The sequence below is a fragment of the Pteropus medius genome, unplaced genomic scaffold (genome assembly GCF_902729225.1).
Source record: "Pteropus medius unplaced genomic scaffold, Ma_sr-lr_union100, whole genome shotgun sequence".
Classification (NCBI taxonomy): domain Eukaryota; kingdom Metazoa; phylum Chordata; class Mammalia; order Chiroptera; family Pteropodidae; genus Pteropus; species Pteropus medius.
The window spans coordinates 249,020-262,447 of record NW_024352784.1 but is presented as its reverse complement, the minus strand read 5'-3'; the positions used below and the strand labels follow the sequence as shown (position 1 = coordinate 262,447).

Below are 13,428 nucleotides of genomic sequence, written 5' to 3'. Positions count from 1 at the left end.
GGGGCTGAAAAGAAACAGACAGAAAAAAAAAAAAAAAAAAGGAGAAAAGCCAAAACAGATGTGTCAAAGAAGCAGAAAGAAGAGAGCACTTGAAGACAGAAAGTAATCAAATGTGTTCAATTCTGTGGGCAGATCTAGAAGAGAAAGACTGAAAAGTGTGCATTTGATGTTAATGTGGAGGCACCAACAGGTGTCTTAACTGTTTTGGTAGACGGTTGGGTCAAAGCAAGATTGGAGTGTTTTGAAAGACAAATAGGTGAGGAAGTGGAGAAAGCTCTTCTGAGACACTCCCTGTTTCAGAGAGCCGGGAAATGCAGATAGTTGGAGGAGATCAGGTTAGGCCCAAAGAGGGGATTGCACTTGTTTTGTGTTGGTTTACTTCATTTTAATTTTTAAAGATGGAGGGCTCATTGGATTTTCAAGCTGAGTAGAAGAGGTCAAAGGTGTCGCAGAAGAAGAGTATAGCTGAGACTGTTATTGTCCTCCATTAGCCATTTTCCCATGCTCTACGGTAGTTGAATCCATGAATTTTAGCTGAGTAAACAGCCTCCTGGAACAAAAATAGCATTTTTCCATTTAACCTTGCAGCTCATTAAAATAATACGACCAAGTTTTGGCCTTGGAAATAAAGACAAAAAAAAGTGTCCTTAAAAGGGGAGGGCCTGCCTTTGTCCTGCCCATTCTTTCTTTCTGCTGGACAGAATGCAGGTGTTATGGCTGGAGCATGGGCCATAAGATGGAAGCCACGTTTTGAGGATGGAGGACAAAATAAAAGGAGCTGGGGTCCCTGGTGATCATAGTGTTGTCTTACAGGTCCTGGATGGGCATGTCTGTGTGAGGGGAGGAGGAAGTATTGGCCTTGTTTAAAGCTGTTGTTATTTACGGTTTTCACTCACAGCATAACTTAATATTAACGGAGAGAGGAGGATAAGTAATACAGTTAGATTGCTGAGTAGAATGAGTGGGGAGGGATAGAGAGCCATATGAAATCATTGGCCCTTGGCAGAAGGAGGAACACTTCCTCTATTCCGAACTGGGCGCCACTACCCGTTAGCTGTGTGATCTTAGGCAGGTTACTTAACCTCTTCTACCTGAGTTTCACTGTCAGTTAAAGAGTGTAAAAGCAGATGCACACAATACAGTGCTGTATGAGTTTTTGTTGTGGCCGTTAGGATGTAACAGAAGGGAAAGGGAGAGCATGGCTAAAAGAAACAAGGAGGCTTTTAATTTGTTATAACAAAGACAAGGATGTTTCTGTGTAGTGGCTCCTAAATTATCTGTAAAGTAAAAGGCAAAATCCTTAAATGAGACTGGCTGGTGTGAGGACAGAGGAGCCAGAGATACAAAAAGATTTACAAAGTTGTGGGACAGTTATTGTGGAAAAAGATAGGGCAAACTGACTAGAGAAAAGCAGAAAAATTGCCAGGTAGCACTGAGGACCCATGTGAAGCTGGCATATCCGCATCCACTACGTCTGGGCATCTACCCTGCATTCAGAGCCCAGTGAGAAGCTGTCATTAACGTGTCATTTCCCAGAAGTTAGCTTTCTGCAAGTTGATGTACAAAGACACTTTGCTAAGTGGAAAAAAAAAAACAATGTACCACTTTTTTTCTTTGTGTATTTTGTATTGTTGTTTATAAAGATACATGTAATGGATTTATTGAATGAACTGAACTCAGTGGGGTAGAAATTGGTCTCAGCTTTCTTTCCAGCTACAGCTTTCGCAGTTCTGTATCGAATGCTCTTTTCACATCACCCCTCCCATGACGTCACAAGCAGATCTTAAGGTCACTTTCAGATGGAAAAACAGTTTCACATTAGTAATTAAAACTAACCTCCCTTGTATGTATTCGAATGATTCCGTTCTGCCTAAATAGAAATACAAAATATTTCCAATTCAAAATTTCCTTTACCAGCCTTGCACTTCCAGCTCAGGCCAGTTCTGTGACTTGGGAACCTGTAATAACAAAAAGAGACGTGCACAGCTCTTTCATTTTCCATCCACCTCTTTCGCCTCCTGCAGCTGGGTTTTTGGATGTGAGTTTCTATGTGTGGCACCAGCCTGTTCTACTGAGTTTTTTATATACTCTGTATAGAGATGTCTGAATTTGGCTCTCTCGTGGGGACATTTGTGGATTTCAGAGGTCCAGTAGAGATCTCGATACTGCAGTTTTCTGACCTGAGAGGTGGGGAAAGAAGTGGGCAGGAACGGGTACGCATCCTCCCACTAATCTCCTGAGACTCCACCTCCTCGGTTCCTCTCCACTGCAGATAAAGATGTTAGATTAGATACAAGATAAATGTGGCTGGTTAAAGGTCATTAGACTCATCACCCAAGACTAATGGTCAGCTGATAGGGTTAAAGTTCTTTCCAAAAGGGGCTGTTAATCAGATCAAATAGCAAAGTTCTTTTCCATTTAGTCTATCAGGGTTATTTATCATCAGTGCAGTAGCGCATGATATCACCTTTTTCTCAGGTTCGAGGGTTGTTTTTTTTTTTCTGTTTCTAACAGCTGAATTCCCAGTCTTACTTGTCAGTAATGTTGATTGTTTCTCCTTAGATTCTCTCCAGTTCCCCTCACTTCTATATTGTCAACAGTTCTCCTCCAGAGCCTTACCTCAGCGCCTCCATGAGCAAATACACAGTGAGCCTTTACTGTGCCCCAGGTATCATGCCAAGAAATGAGGATTAAATGGTGAAACTGAAGGTCCTTGCCCCCATCACTCTTGATCTAGTAGGGAAGACATTGAGTAATTTTCTCCTGATGGGTGTGTGGTGGGTGGAACATGGGGAGGGGTCCCCTGTGTGGTTTGGAGTGGCTAAGCTGAAACGTGAAGGACAAGAAGTTAGGCAGATTGGGGAGGAGGCAGCACAGACCAAGGCCTGCATGACCTCAATTCCTACCTGACGGAGATCATGGGGACTTTGAAATCTTCCAATTTTCTGCTCCCGCTCCTCCTCCTCCCTCTACATGGATCCGAAGTGTGAATGAAAAAGGGGTGCCATAATAAACCACAAATTCCTAGCTGGGTAGGTCATAGTGGGTAGTCAAGCCCCAGGCCTGTAACTTCTTTAGCGAAAGGTTTTAAGCCAGCCCTGTCCATGGTTCTTGTGCACCTAGGTTAACACATCTTTGAAATGCCAGAAGTAATACCCCTCAAAGGTGTAACCACCCTCAAGAGGGCACATAATCTTAACTTTCCTGTAATTCAACCCCTGCCTCGTTTCTCCCACCTTCATGTAATCTTCCTTACATTCCCTCAGTTTCAAATGCATAAAAGAAACTGCAAAACTGTTATTCTCCAGAGCATTTGAGATCTTGCACTCTGGCAATTGTCATCAGTTTTGGCTCAGATAAACTCTTACGCTATTTCTCTACGAGTCTGGACATTTCTTACATCGACAGAAGTACACTGCTTTCAACCTCAGAGGAAGCTATATCTCTTTCCTTGTTCTAATCCAATACGTATGCATGTACTCCACGTGCTTATCTCCTAAACCAGAAACCCTGGGATCTTTAATCGGAGTATTCACTTTTTCACTCATTTTCTTATAGATCTGAGGTGGCTACATGGAAGGCAATAAGAGCCCTCTACCCATAGCAACCAGTAGTTCTACTGACACTGCTTTCCTGCATCTTTTCTATCTATTTCCCCTGCTGAACACCCCTCTTCAATCCCACTTTTCACAATTCATCATCTCTAACTCCACCTATTACCATTTTTACCAGATGATCTCCCTGAACCATCCTCACTGAGGCTCCATAGCTCAGCAGGCCAAAACCCAGTAAAACCCTTTAATGACTCAGTTGTCCAGATTATAACTAAATTCTTTAAGATCTGGTTCCTGCTTATCTACCAGTCCTGCATCTCCTCTCAAAAGTGCCCTTTATCTAAACTTTGTGTATTTCTCCTGGTTGCCTAGTGTTTTCTGCCATTGGTCTTTTGCTTATGCTCTCACTTCTAATTTATCCAAGCGATCATTCTTATCAAGATATCACCAGGCATTGTGGTGAATACTGGGGACATTATGGAGAGCAAAACCAGACATGGTCCCTGCCCTCGTGAAGCTTATAGTCAACAGGAGAAGGCTGACATGAATCAAATATGCACATAAATAGATGTAAAATTATAACTGTAAATGGAACTATGATGATAGAAGGAGGAGGAAGAGGCAGGAAGGAGAGAGGCAGAGAATAGAAAAATAGAATTAAAAATATCAAAATAAAAGCATCCCCAAATAAATCACAATTGAGCTGAAGAATGAAATTAAGTGAAAGGAAAGGAAAAATCTTTAGGAAGAAGAAGCAGCATGTGCAGAGGCCTTGAGAAAGCTGGAAGCGTATTGTATAAGTTCTGAAAGGTTAGTGCACTCCAAGTATTGAGAAATAAAGAGAAACCTCTTCCCAATCTTGTCCTCCAGGTAAATACTAACTCATCTTTCAAAGCTGGCCCCCTCTGGAAAATGTTTTCTCCTCTCCACCAACCTTTACTCCCCAATCAGCAGGAATCAATCACTTCTTGCTTTGACCCCTACAGTATCAAGTAAGCATGTCTTCAAAAGCTCTTTATCGTAGGTCTATGCTTTCATGTCTGTTTCTTCCCACAGGTCCAAGAGGGAGGCTCCAAGGGAGGGCCTGGTGTCTTAGTCAGCTCTGTGTTGCATGGTCCCTGGCACAACACTGTGTGCAGAGTAGACTTCTAAAAGTGTTTGGCACAGGAATAGCTGGTCAGCTGGCTGGGAAAATGAATAAAATTAACAATACATCCATCCATTTCTTTGAGGATTAAGTCTAAACTCTTGAACATAATCCTCCTAATCTGGCCGTGCCAGTCTCGCCAGTCTCAGCTCTCAGCACTGTTCAGCTCCTGGCTCCCCCTCAGGGCTCCAGTCCGACTGTCTTCTCTCTCTGTTCCTGAACCTGCCCAGCCTTTCTCTGCCAGAGGACCGTTCAAGGCACTCCTCAGGCCTCAGGTAGACAAATCACTCCCTTGGAACCTGCACTAAGGCTGTCGGTTTCAGGTATTACTGGAAGTTCTTATCAGAATGATTAGAATTGCTCAGTTACTAGTATAACGATATAGGGAAATTCCTAAATTACACATTTTTCTAGATGCAGAATTTCTCCCTCTCTCTTCAGAAAAGAATTGGTTTCATTGAGTGAATCTTTTGATGAGACATTTAGGGTAGGAAGAGTGAGGTCCTCTGAAGGCTGCAAGAATAACAGTAGGTGACTGCAGGACATTTCTAGGGAGCCTGAATTCAGTGATGGTTGTATGTGTGTTGAGTGAACGAATGTACGATTGCCTGGCAATAAAAGAAACTACGTTTCTGTCTGTTAAATAAATGTTCCCTACATCTTCACTGGGTGGAGGGATTTTTCAAAGTTTCTCGCATTCTTCCCTTTGGCCTTCACCTCATTGCAGCCTGAGGCCCTCTCCTCTGACAATGGACACTATGAACGGGGCATGGGAAGCCAGAGAGAGAGGGAGCTGGACCTCATTAAATCAATAATAAATCAATGATAGTCAATTCAGATCAAAGATGCAGCTTAAAGAGGGGACATCAGATACTAAGATTTCCTCTGCACTGTATATTGCTCTAAGTACTCTTTTTCTCGTTGAATCCTCACAACAATCTACTATTATTATCTCCATGTTACATAAGAAGAAATTAAAGCTCAGAAAGTGATGTGTTTTGTCCAGGGTCACATAACTTGTAAGTGGCAGAGAGTCGGGATTCTAACCTGGGACCCTAAACCTAAAGCCCTTCTTCCTTGCCTCTGTCCCTGCCATTCACAGTTCTGTACACACTGTGTTGGAATTGCCTATCAGGAGATACCATTTCTTCAGGGCCTGCGCCCTTATATTGTTAAATTCCTAGTCCTCTGGTACTCTCTAAAAACATCCACAAGAGGGAGACATTTCCCACCAGCTGCTGACTGGACTTACGGATTTAATTTGCAGTTTCATAGGTTACCCCATAGGTGACTGCTGCTTGAGTTTGCAGCAGTCAAGTTACATGAGGAGAACCGTGCCAAAGTGGTGCCCATGCAAAAGGGGGCTGCTGAACCATAGCATTTACCATGACCTGGGTAATGGGCATAGTCAATGAATGAAGATCCGGGTCATCATTAAGTCAGTCTCATGTGACTTCCATACAAAACAGATCAGCTGCTTCATCTGTGGTATTCTACTTGGCATTTATAGGGGTTACTGTATAGTCCAGGGTAAACAAATCTGACAGTGTGATTGTTCCATAGTGAGTTGTGCATCCTGTGTAAACCCAAACATGTTTTTCCATTCTGTAGCATTTAAAAGCAAATATATTGCCTCTAAATTGTCACCCTCTCAGTCCATTTTAGCAAAGATTCTTCAAGAAGTTGGTGGTGAAATCTTCAAAATAAAACAACTCCTTCACATTATACCCCTTGGGTTCAGTAGTTTCTTGATTTTGTCCTCTCTCCACACGTACCACCATTCTGGTGACCAGAGTCTTAGAGGGTACACTCCATTGTCCTCATAATTTTTCCCTTTGAAAGTGGTTTTTGAGACTAGTGGCCAAAGCTAAGACTGACCAAAATCTGAGCTTGGTCTAGCATCAAAGTCTGACCCAGCACTCTCTTACTTTCATTTTAGTTATTACAGAAAACAATAACCAAGAGGTTACATATTTCGCTTTTTTTCTTATTAGCTTCTATTTCCTTGAGCATCTGGAAACACAAGTAGGTAATACCCAAAGTGATCAGAAAAAGAAAGGAAAACTAAGCATTCTCACAGTAAAAAGTACATTCTTGAGAAGACTCAGTCCTGTATTCTTAGCCTCTGAACTGGTCTGAAATGGTCATCTTCTAGATGACCAGTGGTCTAGATAATGGATGTCAGGAGATCTGGATACACGAACATTCTTTCATTAGTCGTTCAGGGGGTAACTAGAGAGTTATCTGGAGGTTTTGAGTTATCTCCAGGCATTGACACTGGACAGGAAAGTTCAAAAGTTTGAGTTCCCAGGCTAAAATAAGAATAGAATCATTTCCTCATGCCTCAACCTACCTGATTTTAGTAATCTAGCAGCTTCACCATAGTGACTCCATTTTTTTCCTTCACGCTATTCATCAACCTTTAGTAACTGGTTGCAGCACGGCTGCTGTTCCATACCATGGATGACCATGTGGCCACCTAGGAATCATCCTCTACCCTTTCATCCTTTTTCTTCCCAAACCACATATTTCCAGGAGCCAGGAACAATCTGGCAAATTCTACTTCTGATGCCAATTCTGGGGTGCTTTCTCTGACATCAAGCGATTCTCCAATTCTCTGAAACCAACTGGTTGTAGAACAATTAAATTCCGACACTACCTACCTGGAGTTAGTATAAGATCCTACAAAATGGAGAGGGCTGAGTCCCACAAGACTGTCTCCCATTTGCAATGCCAGTCACAAGTCCCAGTTTGCCAACCGTGCTTCTGACCAACCAGCTATAAATTGGAGGGGGGGAGGGGGTTCCATGACCTTCTCCTCAGGTTTGATAATGTGCTGTAACAGCTCACAGAAGTAAACATCTTACTTATATTTACCAGCTTATTATTAAGGATACAACTCAAGAATAACCAAATGGAATAGGACAGGCCTATAAAAGGGGTGTCATGGAATTCCCATGCTGTCTCCAGGTGTACCAACACACTGTTCACCAACAGGAAGCTCTCGAAATGTTTTTAAAGAGCTCACTCTCTAGCCCCACCCCCCTTCATGGAGGTTAGGAGGTAGGGCTGAAATTTCTCACCTTCTAATCACTTTTTCTTTCAAATGACCAGCCCCATCCAGAGTCTATCTAAGGGCCCCACCTTAAATCAACTCCTTAGCATAAATTCAGGTGTGATTTTAATGGGCTTCCAATCACTCAAAAAATTCAGAGTTTTAGGAGCTCTGTGCCAGGAACTGGAGACAAAGACCAAATATATTTCTTACTGTACCACGATTACTCTATCTGAGGTGATGCACATGGAAATGAGGAAAAGTCACTCAGAATCAATTCTTAAAGTAAAGAACCAACAGGACTTGGTAGCTCTGTGGATCTTGAAGAAGCACTCTAGGAGTTAAACGGTTTAGGTTTTCATTGCTTTTAGGCCACTTAACCTTTTCTGTGCTTGTTTCCCTGTCTATAAAGTAGAGGTAATAATAGTATTACACTTGCTTCTTAGGGTTGTTAGAATTGAAGATCAGTAATTATAAAGTGTCTGGATCAGTGCCGGAAACATGTACAGAGCCTTTATTATCATAGATACAGCAGGTGGGAGACCCAAGTTCCAGTCCATATTCCTGCCCTTATGGCTTTACCCTTTCTTAGTCACTTCACCATCTCTAAGCCTGTTTCCTCATCCATAAAATTAAAGTATGGTGTCGCCACATGAGCCCTGGGTTCTTTCCATCAGAAGTCTGAATCAAATATGACTCAAAGATTCTCAGTCAGCGTGACAGTACTGGTTGATGCCAGTGGCAGAACGTGAAAAATCGAGGGGAGGTGCCCTCTCAGCAAGCGCAGCACTCACTGTGAGAATCCCTGGCCAGCCCTGCTCGCCCCCAGGCTACCTTCTCGAGTTAAAGGCCTGGTGGGCCTGGCAGTTAGCTATTTCAGGAATTTGAACGCAGGTTTGAGAGGAGGCGCCTAGGAGCATAGTGCCTACGAGCCTAGTGGCTGCAGCGGCCTTCCGCGATCGTGACCGCAAGCTGCTTCCAGCCGCCCCGCGGCCAGCACAGTCAGTCCCGGCCGGGGCAGGACCGGGGGCGGAATCCAGGGCGGGGTCGGGGGCGGGTCCAGGGCGCGCCCCGCTCACTCCGCCTCCGCGGCGCGTTGTCAAGGCTCCCCGCCTCCACCGCGAACAGCTGCTGGGGACAGAGGAAGAGGAAGGGGTGGAGCTGCTTTGCGGCTGGTTGCCGAGCTGTCAGCCGACTGCAGCGGGACTAATCTGGCATCTCTAGCGCGGCCCCCGGCCTTGAGGCCAGCCAGGGCTTAGACTGGCGGGGCCGGCACAGGCGGACCAGCCCGGTCTAGAACCCTGGCATGCCCCACCACGGAGTAACTGTTCCTGGCCGAGACCACCCCAGGTCCGGCCGGAAGCAGGGATCGAACAGGTCCTGGGGGGCCCCCAGCCTGGGCTCTTGTTGATGGCGCTGGCGCTGACCCTGCCCGACTCTCTGGCTCTCTGGACCCCGGCCGGGGCCCACCCTCTTCCCGCCCAAGGCCAGCCTGCCAGGTTCAGTCGCATAGTGCCACACCTCCGGAACACCTTTGGATGGTGGAACCTCACCTGTCCAGCCTGCAAAGGCCTGTTCACCGCCATCGATTTTGGACTGCAGGTGAGCGCTAAAGGGGCTGCAGTGAAGCAAGCCAAAGGGGAGTGCCAGGTTGGGGGCTGGGGTCCTGAAGACCATCCCTGATGGAGAGGCTGGATTTGCGCTTCTTTAGGGACACCCGTGGCTGCACGCCACCACTATCTCCATTCTGACCTTGTGAAGTAAGGAAAGACTGCAAATTATATGCTGAGCACTGCACTAGCCATTTTATACAGGTTAGATCAAGCCTGCCAGCTGGTTTCATTATAGTTGTTACCTTCGTTTTACAAAGAATAGTGACAGAGAGATGAAGTCCAAGGGCAAACAACTGGCAAGGGGAAGGCTGAGACTCCCACCCTGGTGTGCCTGAGTCCCCTCCGCCTTACACTTGGCATCTCCAGCCCTGAGCACCGTTCCTGGCACTAACTACTCAAAAGGAACTTGAATTAAGAATTATCGAAGGGTGTGGGACTTGATGGGGCTGCCTTGACCCTGATAGGGTTATGATAAATGCTAGTTGGTAAGTGAGCTTTGTGTGGCTCCCCAGGCAAACAAGGCCCTGCCTCTGTGTATGTCCCCAACCCTGGACAGTCTGTCATTGTACCCAGCCCAAATTTCAGGGCACATTGCAGACAGTGTCTGAGAAAGCCAGCTGGGCAAGCAAAGACCTGAAAATGCCACCGGCCACAGAATTGAAGAGGAAGTACTGGCCTGGTGCTGCCTGAGCCACAGGTCAATATCTGTGGGAGGCAGGGGTGCATTGAGGTCTCTTCACCATGGTGAAACTGAGTCCAGCCCAGCCCCAGTTTGCATATGGAAGCCCAAAGGTTGGTAACCAAGGGATGGCCTAGGCCCTGTGCTCTGACTGACCTCTCACCACTGGATCTTCCCACAACAGAAGGAGCCCAATGTGGCCCGGGTTGGCTCCCTGGCCATCAAGCTGTGCAAGCTGCTGAAGATAGCACCGCCTACTGTTTGCCAGTCAGCTGTCGAGCTCTTTCAGGACGACATGGTAGAGGTGTGGAGACACTCAGTACTGAGCCCATCTGAAGCCTGTGGCCTGCTCCTGGGCTCCACCTGTGGACACTGGGACATTTTCTCACCTTGGAACATCTCTTTGCCAGCTGTGCCAAAGCCATCCCCCCAGCCACCCAACCCCCCAGCCCCAGGTGCCCCAGTCAGCCGTGTCCTCTTCCTCACTGACCTGCACTGGGATCGGGACTACCTGGAGGGCACAGACCCTGACTGTGAGGACCCACTATGTTGCCGCCAGGGTTCTGGCCTACCACCCCCCTCCCGCCTCGGTGCTGGATACTGGGGCGAGTACAGCAAGTGCGACCTGCCCCTGCGGACCCTGGAGAGCCTGTTGCGTGGGCTGGGACCCGCCGGCCCTTTCGATATGGTGTACTGGACAGGAGACATCCCTGCCCACAATGTTTGGCACCAGTCTCGCCAGGACCAGCTGCAGGCCCTGACCACCGTCACAGCCCTTGTGAAGAAGTACTTGGGTCCAGTGCCTGTGTACCCTGCTGTGGGCAATCACGAAAGCACACCAGTCAATGGCTTTCCTCCCCCCTTCATAGAAGGCAACCACTCTTCCCGTTGGCTCTATGAGGCGATGGCCAAGGCATGGGATTCCTGGCTGCCTGCTGAAGCCCTTCGTACCCTCAGGTACTTGAGGTCCATGGAAACCCAGGAAGGGAAAAGAAAGGTGGATGAAAGTAAAGGGAGCAGGGAACCTGGGCATTATCTATGACGGCTCTAGCAGGAATCCTCAGCTCTCCTCCCTGGCACTCCCTAGTTTGACCCACCTTCCATTTCTGCCCTTACCTCCAGCCGCCCCCTTTCACAGGCTGGCAGCATACCATATCATGGTAGTCTGTATCTTTGCTCATGTTGGCCCTTTGTAGAATGCTTCCCCTCCTGTTTAACATCCCACCTTTCCCAATTTACATAAGCCCATGTCATCTTCCTTCTGAGTGGCCTTTGCTTTCCATTCTAGCTCACTTTCTTCTCTGCCCTGAATTCCTAGAGCCCTTAGCCCTCTGACCCGCCCTCCTCAGCCACTCGGGCCCTATCTGTGCTGTTCGGTCTTCAGCTAGAATGTGAGCTCCTTGAGGGTAGGGATGATGTTCTGTAGGCTTCTGCCCTCCACCCAAATGCCTAGCGCAGGACTGGGCATGAAGGACGAAGATAATGAGTGAGTGCTGACCCCTTGTATTCACTTTGTTTCAGAATTGGGGGGTTCTATGCCCTTTCCCCGCATCCCGGCCTTCGCCTCATCTCTCTCAATATGAATTTTTGTTCCCGTGAGAACTTCTGGCTCTTGATCAACTCGACAGATCCCGCTGGACAGCTCCAGTGGCTGGTCGGGGAGCTTCAGGCTGCTGAGGATCGAGGAGACAAGGTGAGGGAGAGTGGTGGGAACATGGTAGTGTGGGTGCCGAGGGCAGGGGAGCAGCAGGCTCTTCCCAGCAGACTCCTGTCTGTAGCTGGAGCATCTGTGAGCAGAGAAGCGTGATTTTCTCATGCTCTCCAAAATAGTGTTTTCTGGAAGTTCAGCTCACCGTTTCCCTTAGAAGTCTTTTCGTTCACTCTTCCTCTCTCTGGACCCTTCCTTGCCCTGATAACCATCCTCACCTCTCCCCACAGGTGCATATAATTGGCCATATTCCCCCAGGGCACTGCCTGAAGAGCTGGAGCTGGAATTATTACCGAATTGTAGCCAGGTAGGAAGGAGGTGGCGTGGCGGGATGAAGACTCTGAAGGTTGAAATTCCCTTGAGCCTCTGACCATTCTTGCTACCTGATGGAAGTGGGGAGGCTACTTACTTGAATAGGATGTAGAAGAAAGCATACTATCCTCTCCCTCCCTAGAATCTTCTGAATATGATTTGTGTCTTCTGGCCAGGTATGAGAACACCTTGGCTGGTCAGTTCTTTGGCCACACCCACGTGGACGAGTTTGAAGTCTTTTATGACGAGGAGACTCTGAGCCGGCCGCTATCTGTAGCTTTCCTGGCACCCAGTGCCACTACCTACATCAGCCTTAATCCTGGTGAGTGAGGCAGTGGCAGTTGTTGGAATAAAAGAAGTTGGCGGTATAGAGGAAGGGGGCGGGGTTAAAGGCTAGGCCGGCAAGGGGCGGGGTGAGGCCCCTCCCTCCTGGGAGTTGCCTTCGCTCCTCCCCTCTCCAGCCTGCGCACCCTCCTTGTAGGTTACCGGGTCTACCAAATAGATGGCAACTACCCCGGGAGCTCTCGCGTGGTCCTGGACCATGAGACCTACATCCTGAACCTGACGCAGGCGAACGAGCCAGGAGCCACTCCGCACTGGCATCTCCTCTACAGGGCCCGAGAAACCTACGGGCTGCCCAACGCTCTACCTGCTGCCTGGCACGACCTGGTATACCGCATGCGGGGCGACACGCGGCTCTTCCAGACCTTCTGGTTTCTCTACCATAAGGGCCACCCGCCCTCTGAACCCTGTGGCACTCCCTGCCGCCTCGCTACTCTGTGCGCCCAGCTTTCCGCCCGTTCGGACAGCCCTGCTCTGTGTCGGCACCTGGTGCCTGATGCCAGCCTTTCCGATGTCCAGAGTCTGTGGCCCAGGCCACTATTTTGCTAGCACCGAGCTGGGAGAGCATGTGTCTTAGGAAGCGAACAAACCCCCCAGAGGGCCGCTATGGTGAGAAGGTCGGTGGTAGAGCCTATCCTGGGCCTTAAGCATACCCGGGGAAGCAGCACCTTCTCCATTCTTGGTGCTGGTTTGGCAAGACACACAGCGGGGTTGGCAGCTCTGACTGAACCCAGCATCTAGGCTGCCCTGGGGCTGTTGTCCTTTCAGATATGGAGCAGAGGTTTCAGTTGGCATTGCCCTGGGCAGACCAGACAGGAGCTATGGCCCCATGCCTGTGCTGGCCAGACAGGACACAGTACTGCTGCTGCTGCCTGACTGCCAGGCTGTTAAAATAAAGCTAGAGACTTGGACTCCAGAGCTCTCTGTGACTGTCCCAATTTCTTCTTCCGAAGCAGGCAGAGCAATGGGGCCTTGGGAACATGGTCCTAACTGAGGAATCAGGGTGATAGGGGTGATG

The 13,428-nt window shown here is 47.9% G+C and overlaps 1 protein-coding gene across 1 annotated transcript; it reads left to right on the top strand.

Moving 5' to 3' along the window:
* Positions 1 to 8,878: 8,878 nt before the first annotated feature.
* On the top strand, positions 8,879 to 13,328 carry SMPD1 (sphingomyelin phosphodiesterase 1). Its single transcript, XM_039847866.1, has 6 exons — positions 8,879 to 9,358; positions 10,233 to 11,005; positions 11,570 to 11,741; positions 11,987 to 12,063; positions 12,245 to 12,390; positions 12,550 to 13,328. Exons 1-6 carry the CDS (start codon positions 9,167 to 9,169, stop codon positions 12,957 to 12,959), a joined length of 1,770 nt encoding a protein of 589 aa, XP_039703800.1. The 5' UTR covers positions 8,879 to 9,166; the 3' UTR covers positions 12,960 to 13,328.
* Positions 13,329 to 13,428: the final 100 nt, after the last annotated feature.